This window comes from Mustelus asterias, chromosome 23 (genome assembly GCF_964213995.1).
Source record: "Mustelus asterias chromosome 23, sMusAst1.hap1.1, whole genome shotgun sequence".
NCBI classification, from domain to species: domain Eukaryota; kingdom Metazoa; phylum Chordata; class Chondrichthyes; order Carcharhiniformes; family Triakidae; genus Mustelus; species Mustelus asterias.
The window spans coordinates 69,414,155-69,441,888 of record NC_135823.1 but is presented as its reverse complement, the minus strand read 5'-3'; the positions used below and the strand labels follow the sequence as shown (position 1 = coordinate 69,441,888).

The 27,734-nt window shown below is 41.9% G+C and overlaps 1 protein-coding gene across 12 annotated transcripts in view; it reads left to right on the top strand.

Moving 5' to 3' along the window:
- The window catches only part of marf1 (meiosis regulator and mRNA stability factor 1), a 77,562-nt gene extending 56,582 nt beyond the window's left edge, over positions 1-20,980 (top strand). For 11 of the 12 annotated variants that reach the window (XM_078240894.1, XM_078240896.1, XM_078240900.1 and 8 more), the window contains 12 exons: positions 778-953; positions 3,238-3,458; positions 6,906-7,048; positions 7,701-7,834; positions 9,517-9,719; positions 10,585-10,812; positions 10,909-11,139; positions 12,349-12,561; positions 14,348-14,408; positions 15,375-15,518; positions 17,250-17,420; positions 18,690-20,980. In XM_078240894.1, the coding sequence (XP_078097020.1) occupies positions 778-953; positions 3,238-3,458; positions 6,906-7,048; positions 7,701-7,834; positions 9,517-9,719; positions 10,585-10,812; positions 10,909-11,139; positions 12,349-12,561; positions 14,348-14,408; positions 15,375-15,518; positions 17,250-17,420; positions 18,690-18,931 (2,167 nt within the window). In that variant the 3' untranslated portion in view covers positions 18,932-20,980. The remainder of the gene's footprint in view (positions 1-777; positions 954-3,237; positions 3,459-6,905; positions 7,049-7,700; positions 7,835-9,516; positions 9,720-10,584; positions 10,813-10,908; positions 11,140-12,348; positions 12,562-14,347; positions 14,409-15,374; positions 15,519-17,249; positions 17,421-18,689) is intronic. The other variant, XM_078240899.1, reaches the window with a different exon arrangement.
- The last annotated feature ends 6,754 nt before the right edge of the window (positions 20,981-27,734 follow it).

Genomic DNA, 27,734 nt, shown 5'->3' with positions numbered 1-27,734 from the left:
CCAGCCCTACACAATTGTGATGCCTTGTGCGTCTCTCATTTATGAAATCTAGGAGATTTCTTGTAACTCAGTAAATCTAAGTAAGAAGTCTGACAACACCAGGTTAAAGTCCAACAGGTTTATCTGGAATCATGAGCTTTCGGAGCACTGCTCCTTTGTCATCTGAGTAGTTAGCACTGCTGCCTCACAGCGCCAGGGACCCGGGTTCAATTCCCAGCTTGGTTCACTGTCTGTACGAAGTCTGCACGTTCTCCCTGTGTCTGCGTGGGTTTCCTCTCACAGTCCGAAAGACGTGCTGGTTAGGTGCATTGGCCATGCTAAATTCTCCCTCAGTGTACCCGAACAGGTGCCGGAGTGTGGTGACTAGGGGGTTTTCACAGTGACTTCATTGCGATGTTAATGTAAACCTACTTGTGACACAAATACGATCTGGAAAATCGCGTTTAAAAACCTGGGGAAATGAGAAATCCCACCTTTACTTCGGCTGATCAATCCTTTCCAGGAAATCACATTGTTCCTGGTTCAACTAGGATCTCTACTTCCTGTAGGCTAATTTTCATAGTGTAAATGGAAACTAATTCATTATAATAGCATCTCGGATCACATTAGCCTAAGCCTTGAGAATATTTAATTTCAGTAATCAAATGAAGTTTCTAAGCCTCCTCGCTCTATATATGTGGGCAGGGTTTTATTCAATTAATGTTTTTTGTTTGTTGTGATTCCAGCTTTATATAAATACTATTTACTTAAAATGTTGATGCATTTTATTTTCTTTAGCTTTCTGGACTGCTATGCTGCAGAGTTTACTGTTCTGAGGCCAGTGGAAGAGTGGGAGGGCGGTGTTCCTTTGGAGCACCTCATTACCTGTGTCCCTGGTGTTAACATTGTCACAACACAGGATGGCATTAAAGTTGTAAAATGGGTGCAGAACAAGCCACCACCTCCTAATGCTGGTAAGCTGATGCAAGTTCCCCATTTAAAGCTAGCAAAGAAAATGCACGTGTTGATCTGTAAAATATATTGCTATGGTTACTCTAATTTACTCTGAACGCTTCCACAATCTGTACAACTGTACCAATTTTATCGTTTTTTTGTATTAAAGTAAAATTTTCACCTTAAATCTTAACTAATCTTTGCTGTCACAATGTACTCGAGTCAAAGCCAAGAATACCGTTAGAGCATGGTAGATAATTTGTCCCAACCATAGTACCCCTACAGTGCAGAAAGAGGCCATTCGGCCCATCGAGTCGGCACTGACAACAATCCCACCCAGGCCCTATCCCCATATCCCTACATATTTACCTGCTAATCTGTCTAATATACGCATCCCGGGACACTAAGGGGCAATTTAGCATGGCCAATTAACCTAACCCGCACATCTTTGGACTGTGGGAGGAAACCGGAGCACCCAGAGGAAACCCACGCAGACATGAGGAGAATGTACAAACTCCGCACAGACAGTGACCCGAGCCGGGAATCGAACCCAGGTCCCTGGAGCTGTGAAGCAGCAGTGCTAACCACTGTGCTACCGTGCCGCCCGTTTCACTCCCATCTCAGGCATGCATTTTATTGTTATAATTCCAATACAAGTTCTCAAGCCTTACCTTTGTAACAAACAAGGCAGAAATGCTGCTTCTAATTGCACCCTTCTGTCCGTTGTGACACTGCATTATCCCACGACACGATGCAATTGGGGTATCATGAGTTTTATTTATAAATGTGGATATAGGAACTTTAATGGAAAATAAACACAAGTGAAAGGCACTTAATTTCTAAATAATTGGTTAGCTGACATAGCCATGAAAGTAATGGCTATTTTCTAAGAAAACACTGGCAGAATTTGATAAACTTCATTGCGATAAACCAATATTCCAACACAATTCTTAGATTAGGTTTCTGTGTGAAAGAGAACAATGATGCTTGTCTATTCGTACAACTGGTTTTATCTATTGTGAATAATTATGGGCATCACCTCCTTCATTTGGCACAATATTGTATTACTACGTCCAATTTTCCCTAGTTCCTGACTTCCAACATACTCTGAAGCATGAAATCTGAGCAATTAAATGGTTATGAGTTTGAACTCCATATCCTGCATTAGAAAAAGCACAGTAAGAAGTCTCTCAATGCCACGTTAAAGTCCAACAGGTTTATTTGGTATCACTGGCTTTTGGAGTGCTGCTCTTTCATCAGGTGAGTGGTAGCTTAGAAAAAGCAGCAGACAAGGTTACCAGACCACCATGCTGAAGTTGTACAGCACCTTGGTCACCACTGAGCATCTTTTAAACGTTGCATTCAATTCTAGTCACCAATAAAACAAATTTTTGCCTGCTCAAGAAAATGGTTCAGCAAAATGCTAAAGGACCTTATCCCCAAGGTTAGGGAGACTTGAGTTATGCGGAAATAGAGGTAAGTTCAGGCTCTTCACCATTTTAAAGAATTGGAGAGGGCCTCAAAGAGCATGTAAGATTAAAATCTAGCAAAGCCACAATTGGAAGGCAAGTTCATTACTGTTGGGAGACAACAACTCAACATTCCAGTCGTGTTTAGATGTCGTGCCGTTTGATGCATTTGAAATTGACTGGATCATAACCTCATTTCAGAAATTTAAGGTACAAGGGTATCTTAGTTTTATGGAGTTTTTGAGTTACTACAGCAGAATTTAGCTGCTTTAAAGCACAAACTGTAACAAGGTCAAGCTCATCACCTATCTGACTTGAAGTTGTATCTGAGGAGGTGCTTTCTAATATGTTAATCTTTCTCCAACTTTAACCCTGCTTGAATGAAAAAAATCTATAAAATGCCAAACATCTCATAGAAAATATCTTTGTTAACCAAGTCTTGATTGCAAGATGCTGCTGCCAGATTGCACAATGGAAATTGAGCTGGCTCTGGTAAAGCTTGGGGTTTATAACTCAAGAAGTCGTCTCACAACACCAGGTTAAAGTCCAACAGGTTTATTTGGAATCACGAGCTTTCGGAGCGCCGCTCCTTCATCCAGTGATACCACTCACCTGATGAAGGGGCAGCACTCCGAGAGCTCATGATTCCAAATAAACCTGTTGGACTTTAACCTGGAGTTGTGAGACTTCTTACTGTTCCCACCCCAGTCCAATGCCGGCATCTCCTCATTATTTATAACACAAGGAACAGGTTGATCAAAATGATCGATTTTGATTGCTGTATCATGCGTCTGAAGTGCTGAATCCAGTGAACATTCTGTATTCTGTTCTCTAGATCCCTGGTTGCTGCGCTGTAAGAGTCCAGTAGGAAACCCTCAGCTTATTCAGTTTAGTAGAGAAGTAATCGATCTGCTGAAGAACCAAGCTCACTGTCTCATATGTCAACATAAATTCATACCAACCTACCATCATCATTTTGGGAAGCAGTGCAGGGTTTCAGACTATGGCTATTCCAGGCTAGTGGAGTTGCTGGAAGCAGTGCCTCATGTTTTGCAGGTGAGCTTTGTACAACAGAAATAAGTTTAAATCATAAACCACAGTGTTGGGCCTTTTCAACCAGTAGGTACAGTTTTGGAAATGCTTGCGAGATTATTGTTTTAACGAATGCAGTGGATTTTTTTTAACCATTAAATGTGTATTGCTAGTTCCGGTGAGATTGATTAATATGTACAAGTAACAGTTTCACTTTTTGTAATATGAGCTTTTAAATCTCATTTGGAAAGTTTTTTTTTAAAAATCCAAATATAATATTTTGAACAGTTTTAAGAAGTTTCTTACAATTGAAAGTGAAGCTAATTGGTCCTGATCTGTTATTAGGATGATAGGGAACTTCAACTGAGTTTCCATCTGTTAAGTTTTGTGTTTCTATCTATTAAGTCTTGTAAATGCCCTTACTTCCTGTTCACAATACCCTTGCTTCCTGTGTTATAGTCTTGGGATTGTAAGGCCTTTTTTTTTTTGGTCCATCTCTACTTGCCCTATGATGTTGGTTGATCTCTTCCATCTCACTGCTACAGTCCTTGTACTTGATGGTGCACCTGTCTCATCCTCGTGCGCTGACACCCTCTTTAATCCAGCTGGCTGTAATAGCTTTCCTTGACACTGATTTCCCATATCCATGAAGATGCATGTGCTTTGTAGTCTCCCAAGTCCACAATCTGACTAAACTGAAAAGGGATTGCAACATGATGTAATTCTTTTTATTCATTTGTGGAACATGGGCGTCGTTGGTTGGCCAGCATTTATTGCCCATCCTTAGTTGCCCTTGGAGGGCAGTTGGGAGTCAACCCCCACATTGCTGTGGCGTTGGGGTCACACATGTAGACACAGTAAGGAGTCTAACAACACCAGGTTAAAGTCCAACAGGTTTATTTGGTAGCAAAAGCCACTAGCTTTCGGAGCGCTGCTCCTTCATCAGGTGAGTGGGAGTTCTGTTCACAAACAGGGCATATAAAGACACAAACTCAATTTACAAAATAATGGTTGGAATGCGAGTCTTTACAGGTAATCAAGTCTTAAAGGTACAGACAATGTGAGTGGAGAGAGGGTTAAGCACAGGTTAAAGAGATGTGTATTGTCTCCAGCCAGGACAGTTAGTGAGATTTTGCAAGCCCAGGCAAGTCATGGGGGTTACAGATAGTGTGACATGAACCCAAGATCCCGGTTGAGGCCGTTCTCATGTGTGCGGAACTTGGCTATCAGTCTCTGCTCAGCGACTCTGCGCTGTCGTGTGTCGTGAAGGTCGCCTTGGAGAACGCTTACCTGAAGATCAGAGGCCGAATGCCCGTAACCGCTGAAGTGTTCCCCAACAGGAAGAGAACACTCTTGCCTGGTGATTGTCGAGCGGTGTTCATTCATCCGTTGTCGTAGGGACTGCATGGTCTCCCCAATGTACCATGCCTCGGGACATCCTCTCCTGCAGCGTATCAGGCAGACAACGTTGGCCGAGTTGCAAGAGTATGTACCGTGTACCTGGCGGATGGTATTCTCACGTGAGATGATGGCATCCGTGTCGATGATCAGGCACATCTTGCAGAGGTTGCTGTGGCAGGGTTGTGTGGTGTCGTGGTCACTGTTCTCCTGAAGGCTGGGTAGTTTGCTGCAGGCAATGGTCAGTTTGAGGTTGTGCAGTTGTTTGAAGGCAAGAAGTGGGGCCTTGGCGAGAAGTTCATCTTCATCAATGACATGTTTGAAGGCTCCGGAGACTGTGTCGTAGCTTCTCCGCTCCGGGGAAGTACTGGACAACGAAGGGTACTCTGTCCACCGTGTCCCGTGTTTGTCTTCTAGGAGGTCGGTGCGGTTTTTCGCTGTGGCGCGTCGGAACTGTTGATCGATGAGTCGAGCGCCATATCCTGTTCTTATGAGGGCGTCTTTCAGCGTCTGGAGGTGTCTGTTGCGATCCTCTTCAGCTGAGCAGATCCTGTGTATACGGAGGGCTTGTCCGTAGGGGATGGCTTCTTTAACGTGTTTAGGGTGGAAGCTGGAGAAGAGCATTGTGAGGTTATCCGTGGGCTTGCACTACAGTGAAGTGCTGAGGAGATGCGTGTGTCCAAGAATGAAACCGATTCCGGAGAGTAGTCTATGGTGAGTCTGATGGTGGGATGGAACTTGCTGATGTCATCATATCGTTGTTTCAGTGATTGTTCACCATGAGTCCAAAGGAAGAAAATGTCATTGATGTATCTAGTGTATAGCATCGGTTGAAGGTCCTGTGCGATGAAGAGGTCTTGTTCGAACCTGTGTATGAAGATGTTGGCATATTGAGGTGCGAATTTGGTCCCCGTGGCTGTTCCGTGTGTCTGGATGAAGAACTGGTTGTTGAAGGTGAAGACATTGTGGTCCAGGATGAAGCGGATGAGTTGTAAAATTGCATCTAGAAACTGGCAGTTGTCGGCGTTGAGTACTGAGGCAGTTGCAGCAATGCCATCGTCGTGGGGGATGCTGGTGTAGAGTGCTGAGACATCCATTGTGACGAGGAGTGCTCCTGCTTCAACTGCTCCATGTGCGCTGAGTTTCTGTAGGAAGTCCGTAGTGTTGCGACGAAAGCTGGGGGTTCTTTGTACGCTGGGCTCTCATCCCACGTTGGAGATCTCTACTGCCTCCCGAAGGTACACCAGGCAAGAGTGTTCTCTTCCTGTTGGAGAACACTTCAGCGGTCACGGGCATTCGGCTTCTGATCTTCGGGTAAGCGTTCCCCAAGGCGGCCTTCACCACACACAACAGCGCAGAGTCGCTGAGCAGAGACTGATAGCCAAGTTCTCTCCACTCACATTGTCTGTACCTTTAAGACTTGATTACCTGTAAAGACTCGCATTCCAACCATTATTTTGTAAATTGAGTTTGTGTCTTTGTGCCCTGTTTGTGAATAGCACTTCCACTCACCTGACGAAGGGGCAGCGCTCCGAATGCTAGTGGCTTTTGCTACCAAATAAACCTGTTGGACTTTAACCTGGTGGTGAGACTTCTTACTGGGTTTACCCCAGTCCAACGCCGGCATCTCCATATCACAGATGTAGGCCAGACCGGGTATGGACGGCAGATTTCCTTCCCTAAAGGACATTAGTGAACTAGATGGATTTTTCCAACAATCGACAATGGTTTCCTGGTCATCAGTAGATTCTTAATTCCAGATATTTTTAATTGAATTCAAATTTCACCATCTGCCGTGGTGGGATTCGAATCTGGGTCCCCAGAGCATTAGCTGAGTTTCGGGAGTAATAGTCTAGCGATAACACCACTAGGCCATCACCTCCCCTTATGAAACTCCTTTTTATTAAGCTGGTTGACAAGTTAATTCAACAAATAAAATGTATTGTGAAAACCAACCGATGTTCCCGGAATTGTACTGACCATAATTTAGTGACAGTCTCTCAGGTTTTCAGGTGTGCCCTCTGAGATGCTACCATTGCAACCTGAATTGCTTGCCCTTATGATTTATTATAGATCCTTGGCTTGGGCGCGAAACGCCTACTTACCTTGACTCACCGAGCACAAGTAAAGCGTTTTACCCAAGATCTACTTAAGCTTCTGAAATCGCAAGCCAGTAAACAGGTTTTCATAAAAGAATTTGGACAGGCATATCATTGGTAAGTGTGATCTTAAATTCTACAATTCAGTTTAAATTTCAGTTATTTTGAGGAATGAAATTTCTTCTTCTTTGCATTGAGCATCAACATCTCACGGCCTCTGCCCCAGCCTAACCAGATAATCTTCTGCACAGCAGTGAATTATTGTTCCCATTGTCATCCTGCTGGTCCTCGAGTGTGCCACATCTAGACAACTCAGAATTCTGGGTCCTCCCTGAATGGAAATGACAAAAAATCTTGTCACTGAATGATGGCTAAAGTTCCAGCCCTTTCTTTCCATGTACCTAATTAATTACCTTTCATTTGCTGTTGACTCATGCTCTTGTACCTTTTGTGTATGAAGGATGGTCAGTTGGACAGTGAACCTAGACCTTTAGGATAGGTTATTCCTCTGGGTGGGAGATTGATTTGCAAATCAACGTGCAAGAGAAGGCCTTCTGGCTCCAGGTGATGCGGAAGCATCAGCCTGTGCTGCAGTGCATTTGAGAGGAACCAGCAGTTCAGTTGAGCATGCATGTGTATTGTGTGACACTTCAACTGACACTGTTGTGGCTGTTGGTAACACTGAGCAAGTAATGATGCAATAGGTTTTTACTGTGCGGATGCCTGAACTATATTGGATTCAATTTTCTACATGCCTTGATTCCGTTAGGTGTTTTTCGAAAGACTGGAATGTCACAGACTATGGTGTCTGTGAACTGGCTGATCTTCTTTCAGAAATGTCCGATACCACAGTTTGTGTATCTCAACAAGATGACGATACTGTGATTTCTATCCCAAAGCGAGGTACTGATCTTTTTAAAAACATTTACGTTTGGCATGTTTAATTTAGATAAATTTATTTCCTGTTCAACAGCTGCTCCACCAACATTGTGGAAATGCACAGAGTAGCATGTCTCTGACCGCTTTGATTCCTCATCCTGAGATTTATTTTTCTTGAATTTGAATTGAATTGATTTATTGTCACATGTATTAACATAGTGAAAAGTATTGTTTCTTGCATGCTATACGGACAAAGCATACTGTTCATAGAGAAAGAAACGAGAGAGTGCAGGTTGTAATGATAGTCATAGCTAGGGTGATCTAGAGAAAGATCAACTTAATGCAAGGTAGGTCCACTCAAAAGTCTGATGGCAGCTGGGAAGAAACTGTTCTTGAGTCAGTTGGTACGTGAACTCAGACTTTTGTAACTTTTTCCTGACGGAAGAAGGTGGAAGAGAGAATATCCGGGGTGCGTGGGGTCCTTAATTATGCTGGCTGCTTTGCTGAGGCAGCAGGAAGTGTAGACAGAGTCAATGGATGGGAGGCTGGTTTGTGTGATGGATTGGGCTACATTCACGACCTTTTGTAGTTCCTTGCGGTCTTAGGCAGAGCAGGAGCCATACCAAGCTGTGATACAACCAGAAAGAATGCTTTCTATGGTGCATCTGTAAAAGTTGGTGAGAATCATTGCTGACATGCCAAATTTCCTTAGTCTTCTGAACACAGGCTGGGGAAAATGGACTTTATGCTGTTCACGTGACAGTTGGATAGATTGGTGCTGGTTTCTTTGAAGCAGGGAACAGTATTTTGAAGTAGTGGTAGTTTGTGAGACATGGTTGTTCTCAACTTGCTGCGTTCCTCTGCTTAGAGGCCATAATCCTCGGGGGAAGGAGCTGATATCTAGAGATGAGAGAAGGCTGATAATGTGTCAATTGTCCACTTCAAGTCACCATTCATGGTATTTTGTACCTTCCTCATCCTCTGCAAAGGAAATGTGGACCTATGGGTGCAGGAACAGGGGAGTGAACAAAAGTAGAAGGATGATTTTGTGCTGAGCTATACTGGGCATTTTGATGAAGAAAATGTTGACCTAACCTATCCTTTCTAGCCTATCTTATATATGCAGACATTTCCAGTTACGATTTGTGTTGGTATTTATTACCATCCCTGATTGCTTTTATGTGGTTAACTCATGACATAACTTGGCATAGAAGCTGATGGCTGGAGTGGAGATTCGGTGCAGACTCGATGGGCCAAATGGCCTCCCTCTGCACTGACTGGGTTCTATCACCAAAAGAGAAAATACTGGGAAATCTCAGCAGGTCTGGCAGCATCTGTAAGGAGAGAAGAGCGCTGACGTTTTGAGTCCAGGTGACCCTTTGTCAAAGCTGGGGTTCTATGTCTATGAAACAATGCAGATAACAGCTGATGCTGAGAAGTGTTTTGAAATTCCCTTTTATTTCAAAGTTGTGTGTATTTGTATGCATCTAGAAAAGAAACTTAAAGCTTGCATTCATCAGTTGATCATGGGTTATTATTAATTAATTATCATTAATGTTTCTACATCTGTTCCAGTTTGTAGATCTTGTATTTGTAGTTTTACTTCAATATGCTGTTGGTTCAATGTTGCTATTGAATAACAATTTATGCATTTGAAAGCTGCAAACTGTGTTCAATCTTTGAACAATTATTGAATTTTATTCTAGAGCGTACTCCAGAAGAAGTAGAGAGGACAAAGCAGTTTGCAAAGGAGGTGGTGGATTTACTGCGGCATCAGTCTCATTGTCGTATGCCTTTTAATAAATTTATACCTGCATATCACCACCACTTTGGACGTCAATGCAAGCTCACTTACTATGGATTTAACAAACTCCTGGAACTGTTTGAAGCTATACCTGATGTGTTGCAGGTGAGTGCAAGGGCAGGCGAACTTTGACAGCAGTAAGTCAGGAATATGCTAATATTTAAACCTTATTCTCACATTGCTGTTAAAGTAAAATTAAGTCTGCTCAAGTCAGCCTGCCTTGTCATTTATGCATATCCAGTAGTATAAAATCATTCTGTAAATTTAGCATTGTCACGTCATCAGGGGCAGTATTCCTGAAAAGTAGGTGTAATGTTGAAATTTAAGCTGAAGATGATAGCAAGCAGCCATTGACCTCGAAATGTAAGCTAATCCTATGAATTAGGAGCAAGAGTAGGTCATTCGGGCCCTTGGGCCTGCTCAACCATTCAGTAAGAACACGGCTGATTGTGGTCTCAATTATAATCATTATATTCTTGATGAATAGGAGAGTCCATCTGTCTCAGCCTTAAAAATATCCAATGACCCCGCCTCCTCCCTTCTCTGGGGAAGAGAGTTCAAAAGATTCACAATACTCTTGAGAGAAGAAATTTCTCCTCCATCTGTCTTAAAAGGAGACCACTTCATTTTTAAAATCCTTCCCACAAAGGGAAGCAGCCACCCTGTTAAGTCCCCTCCAGATGATGTTTGCTTCAATAAGGCCATCCCACATGTTTTTGAATGATGTACAATTATCAATGTACTTAAATGCTAAAATGTGTGGATTTTACTGTGTTTAGTTGGCCAGTTTAATTTTTCTCACACCCACGTACAGCTGTATGTGAATGAGATTTCAACCCAGTGTGCTGTTATGTCACAGTCTGACTACAGCAAGCAGCTGAGTATCTTGGATGATGCTTTCAGAAAGCACACTGCATTTGTGAACTCTGAAATGTTTATAGAGCAATGATGCAAATGATATTGTCCACAGGTTCTGGAGTGTGGGGAAGAAAAGATCCTTGTTTTAACAGAAAATGAGCAAGTTAAAGCACTGACAGCCCAGCTTGTTAAATTGCTCAGAACACGAAAGGACAATTGCATGACACTTTCAGATTTCCTTCTAGAGTATAACAATACATATGGATATACTCTGCGCCTTCAGGACTATGACGTCAACACTGTTACAGAACTCATGCAGAAACTCTGCCATGTTGCGAAGGTATATTACATGGTTACTTTAACGACTTCCCCATTGGGATTTTTATTTGAGCGTCTCCTAATTAAGTATAACTTTTTTTCCCCACCCACCAAAAAGCTTGCCAGCACACCATCAGGTAAGCAGCTCCAGCTGATAAACAGGAAGTCCCTCCGCACTCTAACCGCTCAACTTCTTGTTCTGTTGATGTCTCTGGATGGTGTCTCACTCCTCAAAGTCGACGATCTTAAGAATCATTTTGATGCTTCGTGCGGAAATCCTCTTGTCCCATCTGAATATGGTTTCATGTCTCTGACAGAATTGTTGAAGAGCTTGCCGTATCTGGTTGAGGTACAAATTCTAAGATTCCTTAACGAGCATTTTTATAGGATTATTTCTGGCAGTGTATAAAAGCTGCTTTTGTTTCTTATGTGACAATAGTGCACATAGAAATTTCTGCATGTTTACCTCCTGACCCAACCCTCAGGATGTTTACTTTCTATGATCCTATCTAAATTCAAGAGCAGGTGTGTGCTTTCTTGTCCCAGAGGTTTCTTATGGGAATCTTCTTGACCAATCTGAAAATTTTCTATCTGATAATTACTTTTCAAATCTCTTCAGTATCCTAAGGATGTACAGGGAAGATTTCTTTCATGTCTTAGCAAGTTGCGTGGTTTACTAATTACTTTAAAAAGAAAGTTCAGCCAGTGTCTCTTTGCATTGAGGCTTATTCAGGTTTTTAGTTCTGCATCCAGAAACCTTAAAGTAGAACTGAAGTTTTATATCAAAGAGGTAGGATCCTCCCAGCAAGAATTCATACTTTCTGACTTGTTGTCTTCACTTTGTACCTTGCATGAAATCTATTCCAAGCTGCACTCAAGAACTTGATGCAGCAAACTTCATTGTTGGACTCCTGCCAAATAACTGAGGCATGGTCGGCCCTCAGTGGTGATGGGGGTCAGATTAGAGATTTGAGTGAAAAGATTTCTGTTTTCCTGCACATGGCGACGTATTAAAAATGCATCGCCTCAGCCATATTGTTTCAGTTTGCATAAGTGAGAGGACAATAGTGAGTGTTTTATCAATCCTGTAACTTCCTCCAGCATTGAACTGTCAGGGTGATGCTGATTTTAGTTACAGTCCCTTCATCTACACATAGCTGCCTGCTTTAGATCGTTGAGGTTTTAGTTGATGTGTACGTCTGGAAAATGTTGCTAGTACTGCTTGTTTGTACAGTATTTGAAAAGGAGATTCATAATCGATTTGCTCTCCCAGTTTGAATAATTGCATTAGTTTGATTGGAGTATGCTATTCTGTTGTAAAATGTAGTGAAATAAACATAATTTCAGGTCGTGCTGTAGGGCTTGTTATGTGAAGTTTTCACTGAATTTACAAAGTAAAGATCATAACCTGAGTCTGCCTCATGGATACATCTTAAATTCATTTAATGGTTTTTGACATCCATGTTACTTTGTGGTAGTTTGCCAGTTTTCGTAGTTTTATTGCTGGGGCATAATACTGGTTACTAAACTTTTACTGTTTTGGGTTAATTTGTGACAGGTATTCACTGATGACACAGGAGAAGAATATGTGAAACTTACCAAAGTGTACCAGTTTGCCAAGAATGTGCGAGCCTTACTGCACACCTACCACTACCAGCAGATTTTCCTGACTGAATTTCCATCGACTTACCACAAGTACACAGGTGAAGTGCTACAGCCCAAAGTATATGGCTACGCAAGCATAGAGGATCTCCTTATTGCAATACCACAGGTAAATGTGCCTATTAGTTACAAGTTATATGTTGCTCTTAAACTGTGCAGAAGTCTTTTTCTTTAACTCTTTCTATAGACTTGCTAGATGTTAGTCTCTTGGGGACAGCTAGTTGTTTTGTTTTGGGACAAAGTTGCAGTGATAAATTTTATAAAACAAACCCTAAAATACAAAAAATGCGTAGTTTAAATTCGGTCCCATTGAATGTTGTCCTTCCCCTTTTCTTTAATCCCCCCCGCCACTCAAATGTTTCTTCTTACTGTTGTGTCTCACTACACCTTTGGGATGGGAATTCATTTTTAAAATGTGTGTATTGGCTTTTAGCCAGTGAAAAGCAGATTCTATCGAAACTGGGAAGCGCTGTGCTAACAAATCATATTCAGCAGTAGCATTCAGAATTAAATAGTGCTGGATTGACTAGATCTATATGTGCTGCTGCAAGGATTAATGGTGATTATTAATATTCCTAATGTTTCAGCTGTCTTCCAATTATCATTACCCATTTACATTTGCCAAATTATAATAGCCTGTTCCAGAGATTCTTTTGTACCTTAGAAAAACATGAAGTATAGGGGTCTAATTGAAGCTGCAGATGCACAATTAATTGTGAAAATCCAGAAGTTGCTGTCAGTGTTACCCGGTCCGTCAGGTTGTGTTGTTGCAATCTTTGCTGATAGCTTGCCCTGTGACAGAGTCTATGGCTATAAACAGCGAGAAAGGCTGGGGCATATTTGTAACTTAACCTCTCTGGCCCTGAAAAGTTAACGTGATGGATCTCATTCCCTCAAAATTAATATTGCAGATTTAGCTTTCTTGGTCTGCTCATGTATTTTCCAATCCTTATTTTTGTTTCCTGTATAATAATGTAAATGTAGTTTATATTTTGTTTTTTTTTGAGACTCCAGATACAGGGGGCTATATGTGTGTGCGTGCATGCGTGTACATTATATATGTCATCATTCTTGTAATGGGTATGTTTAGAATTCAGGTCTGTTTTGCAGGGTGCTGGTTTTGTCTCAAAATGTTTAAATTCGTAGCTGAGAGCACAGGATAAGTACTAATTTTAGGCCTAGAGTGTTTGTTTTAAACAGAGCTAATGCATTTGTGTTTGCCTGGGGGTTTCAGTAGAGTTTTGATTAGGTTGATTGGCAGGGACAGCGTCATGTGCAATGGGAGGGGCTAAGCTTGAGAAGAAATTTTGTTGTTTCAGTTTCATTTTAAAATACAAGCAGTTGCTGCCTGCAGCTCTCTCGCTCGCCGCCACATTCCCCAACGCCCGATGACCTAAGTCACAGCAATTATGCCTGTGTTTCGCTAACTAATTTTAAAGAGGGGGTTTAAGTCTATAAGAGGAATATTGTTTGAATTGGATCTCATAGCGATAGGTTAGCAGTTCAGACTTGTATCTTGTCACGTTTAAGGTTAAGCTAGTTCATTGTTATAGTCAAACTGTTGTTAAATTTTGTTTTCATAAAAGCTTGCCAGTTTGTCAGTAGGGTTGCACCACCTTGTCCTCACACTATTGCCAAAGAAAATTGTTGGGGTATAGTCTCGCTGCATAATATACGTTGGGATTTCTGATCTGGTGCCCTAACAATCGCTCTTGCAAATTCTGCCACTTTTTGTGCTTTCGATCTTGGTAAGAGTGACACCAAATGAAAGAACACAAACACAGTTTTGACCAACTTATTGGATTGTCACAAGGCATGAAATGTCAGCCAGAATTTCAAGGACCGCCTTCCACAACATGTGGAGTTTTATCTTTAATATTTTCAATTTTTAATAGGTCATCTGGATAAAAGGACACGGGCACAAAAGAATAGTGGTTTTAAAAAATGACATGAAAGGTAACAATTTATTTTAAATTTAATGAGGCTTTCTGCTTTTATCCATTTATTTCCACTTTCCCTTTTTAGAAAATTACTGTGAAGGAAAAATTAAGGAAACATTTATACTTTGTGCCCCAAATCACCTTTAACAACAAAAAAACCGGGTTTCCATATTTGCAACAATGACTTAATGACCCATGAATATTTGTGCACACTTTCTGCATTTTTAAACTGGCTGGTGAAAGAGGGAAATACGGGAATCATGAGAAGTTTCCCCCTCGGTTTAGGGGTGTTTACATAGAAACATAGAAGATAGGATCAGGAGGAGGCTATTTGGCCCTTTGAACCTACTCCACCATTCATCATGATCATGGCTGATCGTCCAACTCAATAGCCTAATCCTGCTTTCTCCCCATAACCTTTGATCCCATTTGCCCCAAGTGCTATATCCAGCCGCCTCTTGAATACATTCAATATTTTGGCATCAACTACTTCCTGTGGTAATTAATTCCTCAGACTCGCCATTCTTTGGGTGAAGAAATGTCTCCTCATCTCTGTCCTAAATGGTCTACCCCGAATCCTCAGACTGTGACCCCTGATTGTGGACTCCCCCACCATCGGGAACATCCTCCCTGCATCTACCCTGTTTAGTCCTGTTAGAATTTTAAATGTCTCTGAGATCCCCCCTCATTCGTCTGAACTCCAGTGAAAACAATCCTAACCTAGTCAATCTCTCCTCATACATCAGTCCCGCCATCCCCAGAATCAGCCTGATTTAATTCTCCTGTACAGCTGCATCACCTGAAAATTACTATCTCTAGAGACAGGAAAGCAACATCATTTTTTAAATAAATGCTTTTGCTGTGCATTTAAACAGCCTTTTGACTGTGAATTAATTTTCAACGGATTTTTAAAAAACTTCTATAATAACCTGTTCCATGGTCTTATATTTTTTCTTCTTCCCTTTGCCCCCAACCCTGACAGTGCGTAACAGCTCTAACTGTTGTTCTCCTGCTTACATGGTCGAAGAATGTGAACAGCCACCAGAAGACCCTAAACGGCCAGTAACCTTGGCAGTAACAAACTCCAGTGACACCGAGACAAAGGAGTTTGAAACTGCCAGCTCCTGTAAGTATGAAAGCAAATTACTGCGGATGCTGGAATCTGAAACCAAAAGAGAAAACGCTGGAAAATCTCAGCGGGTCTGGCAGCACCTGTAAGGAGAGAAAAGAGCTGACGTTTCGAGTCCTGTTGACCCTTTGTCAAAGCTAAAAGGCGTAGAAAGTGGGAGATATTTATACTGCAGGGTGAGGGAATGCAAGATGAGTCATAGCCACAGAAACCAGGGGAAAAGACTGCTAATGGCTGTCCACAGAGAGAATAAAGGGTGTGAATGGCCAAACGCAGAGAAGCTGTAACAGATGGGGATGTTAGGGGGGTGGCCATGGGACAGAGGTAAAATGTAGAAAAGGGGAAGTGGGGGGGAGAAAAGGGAAGGGGGATGAAGTACGGGGAAAGAGTGGGAGGAAGGAAGAAAAATGGAAGAAAGACAATAAAGAAATAAAAGGTAGAGAACAGTAAAAAAAATTAAATAAAATAGAATGAAAACAAAGGGGTGGAGGTGGGGTAGAGCGAATCATCTGAAGTTGTTGAATTCGATGTTGAGACCGGAAGGCTGTGAAGTGCCAAGCCGGAAGATGAGATGCTGTTCCTCCAGTTTTCGTTGAGCTTCACTGGAAGCTCCTGTAATTATAATACATTTCATAGTTAATGTGTTGCAACAATTGGTTGTCCTCTAGATCTGAAACAAGATGTGCCATAGCGGCCAACTTTCTCCATTGTCACTGGGTCAGCAACCTTAGCAGTATTCTGGGAGCAAATTCACCAGATAGACTGGATCAGAGTAGATGGGGAGAAACTGTTCCCACTCAGGGTCTAAAACAAGGGGGCACCGATATAACTTAATTGGCAAAAGAAACATGAGGGAAAAGCTTTTCACATGGCGAATCATTAAGATCAGGAATGCACCACCTGAGTGTGATGGAGACGGCTTAAATCGAGGTATTGAGAAGGGAATTAGACTGTTTTGTGAAGAGGAAGAATGTGGAGAATGTTATGAGAAGACGAGAGAATGAGTTGCTCGTTTGGAGAGCCGTTGCAGACACGATGGGTCAGCTAGTCTCCTGTGTTGTAATAATTCTGTGCATTCTGGACTGATTCCAAGATTGATGCCCTGTTCTCTTTATGGCAACTTGTGGCAGGTGATAACTGCCAGTCATCCCAGTGTATCCACAAAACTGGAAGTAAGTCCGACAAGTGTGCAAAAGTAAAATGTAGTCCTGTGGGTTCTTCTAGCACTGGCATCTGTACAACCTCACAACAGCTATTGTTTGAGAGCTGACTGATGCTTAACAATAGCACTAGTTCCACTATACGCAGTCCTGGCTAAGCTGCTCAATATAAGCCAGAGTTGCTGTGGGATGAGATGCATCCCTCCCCTGCAAGTAGCAGAATGTGGGGCTTTGGTAACTAAAACATGGAATGGAGTGGCTTATTCTTGGGGATCATAGTCCCAAAGGCAAAGAAGCCATTAAAGCACCTGAATCCTGCCCGAATCATCAGTTTTCAACAGGCGCAGTGACTATGAACAATGTCAATGTTAAAACCATGAATGCTTGTTGTACTCCACTTTCTACAGTGTGCAGTGGTGCTTTGTTCATATTGTAAAGTCATAACAGATAATACACGTAGAGTTTTCAAATTGGCCCTTTGTTCCAAAATGCAGGTGTCGTGTGAGGTTTTGGTGAAGGTATTGTAATGTGTACAACCTCCAACATGTATCACCTTTTTTTTTCATAGGTTCAAACCAGCCTGAACAAGAGCTTCTCTACCTTGGTAACCAATCTCCTGTTGACTTGCTGTGTGGACCCGTCCCATCATGCTTACCATCCCCCCAGCTCAGACCAGACCCAGTTATTCTTGAAAATGCTGATCTTATTCAATTTGAGGAACAGTCGCCGAATGTTGCAGGTTGAGAGCCAATCTTTATCTTTTTTAACATGCTGTCAAAGTTTTTCCATGTAATAGATTAAATCTCCACAAAGTACAGTAAGAAGTCTCACAACACCAGTTAAAATCCAACAGGTTTATTTGGGATCACGAGCTTTCAGAGCGCTGCTCCTTCATCAGGTGATTCCAAATAAACCTGTTGGACTTTAACCCGGTGTTGTGAGACTGCCTACTGTGGCCATCCCAACCCAACACTGGCATCTCCACATCAGTATTAAGTAAGCATTAAAATAATCCCTCACAAACAGGTAAATAGTAAAAAAATTATTTAATACTGGATAATATTGCATTGCTTGTAAAACTACACTGCATGATGCAAATCTGTCTATAAAAGAAACCTTGCATTTATACAATAATTCCATGATCCTGGAATTCCAAAATGCTTTACACCAGTGAAGTATTTTTAAAGTGTAGTTACTTGCAATGTAGCAGCCACTTTATTCATGGAAGCACAGTAGTTAGCACTGCTGCCTCGTGGTGCCAGGGACTTGGGTTTGATTCCCGGCTTGGGTCACTGTGTTGAGTCTGCATGTTCTCCCCATGTCTGCGTGGGTTTGCTCCGGTTTCCTCCCGCAATCCGAAAGACATGCTGGTGAGGTGCATTGGCCATGCTAAATTCTCCCTCGGTGTACCCAAACAGGCACTGGAGTGTGGCGACTAGGTGATTTTCACAGTAACTTCATTGCAGTGTTAATGTAAGGCTACTTGTGACTCAAATAAACGTTACTTTTACTTTACTTTACTTAGCAATGAGATTTGACCAGGTAATTTGTTGTTGATTGAGAGATAAATACTGGTCAGAGTACCAAGGTGGTGGCACAGCGGTTAGCACTGCTGCCTCACAGCTCCAGGGACCCGGGTTTGATTCCCGGCTTGGGTCACTGCCTGTGCGGAGTTTGCACGTTCTCCCTGTGTCTGCGTGGATTTCCTCCGGGTGCTCCGGTTTCCTCCCACACTCCAAAGATGTGCAGGTTAGGTGGATCGGCCATGTTAAATTCTCCTTCAGTGTACCCGAACAGGCGCTGGAGTGTGGCGACTAGGGGATTTTTACAGTGTTAATGTAAGCCTACTTGTGACACTAATGAATAAACTTTAAACTACTTTTAAGGGAGAACTCCTCTTTAGAATAATACATCTGATGTTTTAAGGCCAAGGAATGGAATGCAACTTTTAACATGGAATGATCAAGTTTTGAAAATGTGTTGTAATGCTGTATAACTTTCTAAACAGACATGTTGGTCTTGACAGAGGAGGAAAAAACTGTCCTTCCTGCAGCTATGACTGAAGATGCTTTTACCAGTGGCAGCGTTACCAACCAGATTAAAGAAAATATTCTGACTGCGTATCAAGCTGAGGATGTGCATGAAACCAAGTCGCTACACATGGATGTGACTGACAGCCCTCTCAAGAAGCCCAGAAGTAAAGTGAAGTTGGCAGCAAATTTTTCACTTTCATCCCCAATTAATCTTTAAATTAATTTAAGAAAGAGCTTGTATACTTATTTTTACTACTTAAAGCACTAAAACTGATTCCAAAGTGCTAAATCCAAAGAATTGAACACATTTTTATCTCCACTTTCCTTCTGTATTTAAAATATTTAAAGAACGCCACAAAACACATAGGAAGAAAGCTGGGTCTGTGTCTGGAGCTAATATTGCTGTAGTCCATGATCTATCTTGGCTGCAATTAAGATTCCAAGATTTGTGTATAGGTTGTTATAATTTAGAGATTTGTAATGTTTGATCGAGGTTTTTGTTTTTAAGAAAGTCAAAGCTGTGTTTTCTTGCACTAAAAGCCTATTCATGTTATCTCTCCAATGTAAGGTTTCTCAGTAAAATGCATGATGTCTCAACATGCGATAGCTGAGGATTTTTTGATCCGATTCCTACAGACCAGCAGCACGTCTTGTATAATCTAACTGTACAAGTGTAGTTGAAATGTTTAGAATGTCACTTGAGTGGCTTGTAATTACAATCCAACCTTTGGTTTTGTTCACCTCTCTGTAGAAAGAACCGATTGCATTCAATGGTTGTGTTGTTTATAATGTCCTGTAGTTGAAGAGTAGAGCTAAAGAACCTCCTGATAATGCAAATGCTGTTGGGGTGTGATGGCTTCCCATAAGGTTTATGTTTGAGTTTTACTGCAAGTTGGTTTAATCAGTTATCTGTAATCTTGTCTTCATGAATTATATCTCGAAATTGAATTGACCATTGCCTTAGCAATCTGCTACACTTAATGGTGCGTCTCCAGTCTAATGTGAGTGGCACTGGGTGCAGAATTGGGAGTTCATTGTGAAATATGCATGTATTGCATAAATCACAGGGCCTGGGTCAGGTAAGGAAAACTGTTTAAAAGCTATCATTTCCACTTGACAGTTGGAGCTGAATTTCCCCTTGAAAATGCAGAAATATCAAGGTTTTGTTAAAACCTTGTTTTTTTTTTTAAAGCCATGTTTCATTGGGGAGCTGTGTACATAAACTAACAGTTACAGAATGTTTTAATGTGAACTGCTTTTATTCCATTGTGTTTTGAGTGGTTACTATTGGGAAGTTTTAAGTATCAGAGTTGGTGACTGTAGTGCCAGTGTGATGACCTTGGAAAAGGTTAGAAGGATTTAATACAGTGTGGCAGTAGGCCCATTAGGGCCTTCTGGACAGAACCTGGCTTTTACAATGGGTTGTATTTGCCAGAACGCACTTTTTCTAGATTACAATAACCTATTTTTGGAAAAGTAAATTCTCCACTGGTGCCAGAGATTTGAGTTTGTTAGTAAAATGTGTAATTGCTGAAACTATCTTTCTCTACAGACTTGCATTTGTGACCATTCAGGTTTATAATGTGCATAAACATTGAAATATTAGCTTCAGAAATACTAGAAAGTAGCAAAACTGGGATAAATTGAACAATCGTATGGGAAAAAAAATCTGTTCCAAGTTAAACCTGGAACTCAAATGTTGAAGACTTTGGCCAGGTGTTTAATGTCTGTACACTAGTACATATATAGGTTTTTTTCAAAAATAAACCTTATTAAATGACGGCAGTTTAGATGCTAAAGAAGTTAATGTGCAGTAACTATTGCCAAACACCTTTTTTAATAGTTCCTGCTTGGAGCATCAGCAAAGAGGAACAGAAATATTCTGATTTATTACAAGCCACTCAAGTCACATAGAGTAGGTTTCTGGTTTTGTGATGTCTAAAAACCCACAGTATGTTAGTAGTTGTTCTGAAATGGTGGCTTATATATGCAGATCTGCATAAATTTGTGTTGGTAATCTCTTGGCTGATTTGAGTAACAGACTTTGTACAACTGATGTAAACTGGTAGAGATGCGTTTATTTGAGGTCTTTGAACATTATTATGTTGATTGAGTATTGGATATATCTGAAAATATGACAAGGGCTTTGTTTCCTCTCTATGTATTTTCAACAAAAATAGAACAAGAAAAATGGCTTATCAAATGCTGGCTGCTTTGTTTGGGACCAAATTTATTTTGCCATGAATAAAATTTTACAGCAAGCATATTTCCTGTTGGTCATTTTTGGTTTAAATATGCACATTACTCATAAGGGCTGAGAAGATGAGACATAATTGCCTGAAATTATGGTCCAGAGGGGCAATTTTTTCTCACACACAGGGTGGAGAGTGTCTGGAACAAGCTGCCAGAGGCAGTAGTAGAGGCGGGTACAATTGTGTCTTTTAAAAAGCGTTTGGACAGTTACATGGGTATGGGGGATATGGGCCAAATGTGGGCAATTGGGACTAGCTTCCTGGTTAAAAACTGAGCAGCATGGACAAGATGGGCCGAAGGGCCTGTTTCCATGCTGTAAACCTCTGACTCTAAATCTCTGGAGAATTGTTTGTAGGAAGGCAACTTGGGGAGTTCTTTATTTTCTCCAATTGCAGTTCATTCTCTATTTTAAACTGTTCATGCCACAGACTCCTATGTTCAGGGCACTGTTCTGGAGAACCAGAAATGTTTTGCAACAAGTCTGTTAAAAATTTATGGGCAACTGTCAATGAGGTAGCAACAGAGCAAAGTCCAGGCCTCTTTGTTGAACAAAGAATAGAAGATGTATAATTGCTGTAATCAGCATTCCAATTTATTAGTATATGCTTCATAGAAATCATAGAAACCCTACAGTACAGAAAGAGGCCATTCGCCCCATCGAGTCTGCACCGACCACAATTCGACCCAGGCCCTACCCCCATCCCTACATATTTTACCCACTAATCCCTCTAATCTACACATCTCAGAACACTAAGGGGAAATTTTAGCATGGCTAATCAACCTAACCCGCACATCTTTGGACTGTGGGAGGAAACCGGAGCACCCGGAGGAAACCCACGCAGACACGAGGAGAATGTGCAAACTCCACACAGACAGTGACCCAAGCCGGGAATCGAACCCAGGTCCCTGGAGCTGTGAAGCAGCAGTGCTAACCACTGTGCTACTGTGCCGCTTGTACTGAATTTAAATCAAGGGGGCACAAGTTCAAGGTGAGGGGGGCAAGTTTAAGGGAGATGTGCGGGAGAAGTTTTTCATGCAGAGAGGTGGGTGCCTGGAACGTGCTGCCAGAGGAGGTGGTGGAAGCAGGTACATTAGCAACATTTAAAAGGCATCTGGATGGATACACGAGTAGGGAGGGAATAGAAGGATACGGACCAAGTAGGGGCAGATGATTTTTTTTAGTTTAGTTACAGCATCATGATCAGCCCATACTTGGTGGAGAAAGGGTTGGTCCCTGCGCTGTACTGGGGGGAGTGGGGGGTGCACTTGAGTAGCAGGTACTGTTCATTCAGTCCTCTGATATTTGAAAATATGGTTACGTATCTTTGTGCATTTAATTTTGAATCCATCTGCATTGCAAAGTGATGCAAATATTGTGGACTGCATGACTTGCGTCATGAGAAGCAACTTCCAATCCTGCAAATGTGGCAACGGAACAGAAAAACTTTTATTTTTCAATAAATATACAGAGGATGCACATAAGGACTTAATCTGAATACGTTGAAATGTTTCCAAATTTTTAAACACTTTTCAAAAGTTTTGAGTGGTAGTGGAAACTGCAGACTACAACATATGAAACATTTTCAGCACCTACCAGTGAGAAAAACCCTAAACACTTCATTCCCTAAACACCTCATCCATTGACCCTGTCTACGCTTCCTGCTGCCTCGGCAAAGCAGCCAGCATAATTAAGGACCCCACGCACCCCGGACATTCTCTCTTCCACCACCTTCCGTCAGGAAAAAGATACAAAAGTCTGAGGTCATGTACCAACCGACTCAAGAACAGCTTCTTCCCTGCTGCTGTCAAACTTTTGAATGGACCTACCTTGCATCAAGTTGATCTTTCTCTACACCCTAGCTATGACTGTAACACTACATTCCACACTCTCTCATTTCCTGCTCTATGAACGGTATATTTTGCATAGCACACAAGAAACAATACCTTTCACTATTATTAATGTGACAATAAATCCATCTCCATAGAGACAAATTGCAGCCGGATTTGTAGTCAGTGGGTGGTATATTACATCTTTTGCCTTATTGTACATATAAAAGTTTCCTGTGCAAATGGGATCAATATGATCTTATCAATATCATTGTTGCTTTTTGAAAAAGATCTTGGGAACAATATATGCATTTAAATCCAGATATCTTGGCATCATTAATCAGATTTAATTGGAAGTAAACTTGCAAGTTCAGCTTGTGGGTAACTTAACGGGGAGGCTGTGGTGTTGTGGTACTGTCACTGGACTAATAATCCAGAGACCCAGGTTAATTCTCTGGAGACCTGGGTTTGAATCCCACCACGGCAGATGGTGAAATTTGAATTCATTTAAAAGTCTAATGGTGACCATGAAACCATTGCGGATTGTTGTAAAAACCCATCTGGTTCACTAATTTCCTTTTAGGGAAGGAAATCTGACACCGTTACCTGGTTTGCCTAAATATGACTCCATACTCTTACTTGTCCTCTGAAACTACCTAGTGCTCAGTTCAAGGGCAATTAGGCTTGGGTAATAAATGCTGGCCCAGCCAGCGACACCCAAAACCCATGAGAGAATTTTTTTAAACTTGGCTGAATGTTGGTAAATGCTGGATGTCGGTAAATGGTGTTTCCTGGCAAATAAAACTGCTCGAGAAAATTGAACTGAGTCGGATTTTCCTACTATTTCCTGTTCACATATCATTGCTACTTTCCTCTCAACCTCCAGTGATATTTTCCTTGCTCAGATCTGAGGGACATGGACTGGAACTCCAAACTGATGTCCTAGCCTCAAACATCATTGGGGCAGCAACCAATTGCTTAACCAAGCTCGTCACATGCTGGCTCAGAAGCTGAGCACTGAGTTACACTGGAAACTTCTCAATCACCTATAGATGTAACCAGTTCTTAATTCATGTTTGTCATAAATGCATCAATCATTTGTGGTCTGAGTGGAAGTTGTCATCTGATGCTTGATATCTAAGTGTATGATGACGAACAATAACATTACTCTGATCTGGAGCTGATGCTTCTGCCTTTCGTTGTTTTTCAAACTCCCTAAATGTGGAGAAGTGACATTAATGTAATACATTCCATCAATTTTAAGTTGTATGTCTTTTACCACTTTTCGTCTACATTTCAGTTTTGCACTCGTCTTTGTATTGTATAATTTTCTAAAGTTAAAATGTATTAGTCACAAGTCGGCTTACATGAAGTTACTGTGAAAATCCCCTAGTGGCCACACTCCAGTGTCTGTCCGGGTACGCTGAGGGAGAATTTAGCATAGCCAATCCACCTAACCCGCACGTCTTTCAGATTGTGGGAGAAAATCGGAGCACCCGGAGGAAACCTACACAGGCATGGGGAGAATGTGCAGACTCCATGCAGACAGTGACCCAAGCCGGGAATCGAACCTGGGTCCCTGGCACTGTGAGCCCCTTTCTCAAAGGTCCTTCCAGTGGCTACATGAGCTAGATTGTATTCCATGGAAAATAGAAGAACCAGATGGATTTGACCAAATAGGTGATTTGATTGGAGTATTTTAAATTTTGGAAGGAGTTTGAGGGGTAAATAGAAACCTTTCTTCATGTGGGAGTCTAGGACCCAAAAATAGCTTGTGTTTATATAGCACTTTTCACAACCATCAGATGCCCCCGAGCGCTTTATCATAAGACCATAAGACATAGGAGCGGAAGTAAGGCCATTCGGCCCATCGAGTCCACTCCACCATTCAATCATGGTTGATTTCAACTCCATTTACCCGCTCTCTCCCCATAGCCCTTAATTCCTCGAGAAATCAAGAATTTATCAATTTCTGTCTTGAAGACGCTCAACGTCTCGGCCTCCACAGCCCTCTGTGGCAATGAATTCCACAGACCCACCACTCTCTGGCTGAAGAAATTTCTCCTCATCTCTGTTCTAAAGTGACTCCCTTTTATTCTAAGGCTGTGCCCCCGCGTCCTAGTCTCCCCTGTTAATGGAAACAACTTCCCTACGTCCATCCTATCTAAGCCGTTCATTATCTTGTAAGTTTCTATCAGATCTCCCCTCAACCTCCTAAACTCCAATGAATATAATCCCACGATCCTCAGACGTTCATCGTATGTCAGGCCTACCATTCCTGGGATCATCCGTGTGAATCTCCGCTGGACCCGCTCCAGTGCCAGTATGTCCTTCCTGAGGTGTGGGGCCCAAAATTGCTCACAGTACTCCAAATGGGGCCTAACCAGTGCTTTATAAAGCCTCAGAAGTACATCCCTGCTTTTGTATTCCAAGCCTCTTGAGATAAATGACAACATTACATTTGCTTTCCTAATTACGGACTCAACCTGCAAGTTTACCTTTAGATTACGGACTCAACCTGCAAGTTTACCTTTAGTGCTTTTGAAGTGTAGTCACTAATGTCGGAAACGTGGCAACAAAACCACTGCAAACAGCAATGTGATAACCCGTTAATCTGCTTGTGGTATTGAGTAAGGGATTAATATTGGCCAGGACACCAGGGATATCTCTCCTCTTTGAGATAGTGTCATAGGATCTTTCACATTCACCCCAGCAGAACAAGGAGGAATAATTGCCGCCTTAAATTCTGAGTACAGCACATCCAACAGTCCTCCTTCCTCCTGTAGCACTACATTCTGCACTCTTGTTTCCTTCTCTATGAACGGTATGCTTTCTCTGTGCAAGAAACAATACTTTTCACTGTATACTAATACATGTGACAATAATCAAATCAAATCCACAACACAAGTTACTTCCTCAAAGAACTCCAATAGGTTGGTTAAATATGATATCAGGTGATGGATGTGAGTGTGAGGGAACACTTTGGATCCAGTGATCATAATGCCATTAGTTTCAACCTGATCGTGGATAAGGATAGATCTGGTCCTCGGGTTGAAGTTCTGAACTGGAGAAAGGCCAAATTTGATGAAATGAGAAGGGATCTGGGAAGTGTGGATTGGCACAGGCTGTTCTCTGGTAAAGATGTAAATGGAAAGTGGGAGGCCTTCAAAGGAGAAATTTTGAGAGTGCAGGGTTTGTATGTTCCTGTCAGGATTAAAGGCAAAGTAAATAGGAATAAGGAACCTTGGTTCTCGAGGGAGATTGTAACACTGATTAAGAGGAAGAGAGAGTTGTATGAAATGTACAGGCAGCAAGGAACAGATCAAATGCTCGAGGAGTATAAAAAGTGCAAGAAGCTACTTAAGAGGGAAATCAGGAGGGCTAAAAGAAGACACGAGGTTGCTTTGGCAGACAGAGTGAAGGAAAATCCAAAGAGCTTCTGTAGGTATGTTAGGAGCAAAAGGATAGTGAGGGATAAAATTGGTCCTCTTGAAGACCAGAGTGGTAGACTGTGTATGGAACCAAAAGAGATGGGGGAGATACTAAATGGTTTTTTTGCATCCGTATTTACTGAGGAAACGGGCATGGAGTCTACGGAAATAGGGCAAACAGGTAGGGAGGGCCTGGAACCTTTACAGATTAAAGGGGAGGAGGTGCTTGCTGTCTTGAGGCAAATCAGAGTGGATAAATCCACAGGACCGGACAGGGTATTCCCACGGACCTTGAGGGAAGCTCGTGTTGAACTTGCAGGGGCCCTGGCAGACATATTTAAAATGTCAGTATTCACGGGGGAGGTGCCGGATGATTGGAGGGTGGCTCATGTTGTTCCGTTGTTTAAAAAAGGTTCCAAAAGAAATCTGGGTAATTATAGGTCAGTAAGTTTGACGTCGGTGGTGGGCAAGTTATTGGAAGGTGTGATAAGGGATAGGATCTACAAATATTTGGATAGGGACTTATTAGGGAGAGTCAACATGGCTTTGTGCGTGGTAGGTCATGTTTGACCAATCAGAGTTTTTCGAAGAGGTTACCAGGAAAGTGGATGAAGGGAAGGCGGTGGATGTTGTCTACCTGGATTTCAGCAAGGCCTTTGACAAAGTCCCTCATGGGACGTTAGTTAGGAAGGTTCAGTCGCTAGGTATACATGGGGAGGTAGTAAATTGGATTAGACACTGGCTCAATGGAAGAAGCCAGAGAGTGGTTGTGGAGGATTGCTTCTCTGAGTGGAGGCCGGTGACTAGTGGTGTGCCGCAGGGATCGGTGTTGGGTCCATTGTTGTTTGTCATCTATATCAATGATCTGGATGATAATGTGGTAAATTGGATCAGCAAGTTTGCTGATGATACAAAGATTGGAGGTGTAGTGGACAGTGAGGAAGGTTTTCAAAGCTTGCAGAGGGATTTGGACCAACTAGAAAAATGGGCTGAATAATGGCAAATGGAATTTAACGCAGACAAGTGTGAGATATTGCACTTTGGAAGGACAAACCAAAGTAGAACGTACAGGGTAAATGGTAGGACTCTGAAGAGTGCAGTTGAACAGAGGGATCTGGGAATACAGGTACAGAATTCCCTAAAAGTGACGTCACAGGTGGATAGGGTCGTAAAGAGTGCCTTTGGTACATTGGCCTTTATAAATCGGAGTATCGAGTATAAAAGTTGGAGTGTTATGGTAAGGTTGTATAAGGCATTGGTGAGGCCGAATTTGGAGTATTGTGTACAGTTTTGGTCACCTAGTTACAGGAAGGATGTAAATAAGGTTGAAAGAGTGCAGAGAAGGTTCACAAGGATGTTGCCAGACTTGAGAAGCTGAGTTACAGAGAGAGATTGAATAGGTTGGGACTTTATTCCCTGGAGCGTAGAAGATTGAGGGGAGATTTGATAGAGGTGTATAAGATTTTGATGGGTATAGGTAGAGTGAATGCAAGCAGGCTTTTTCCGCTG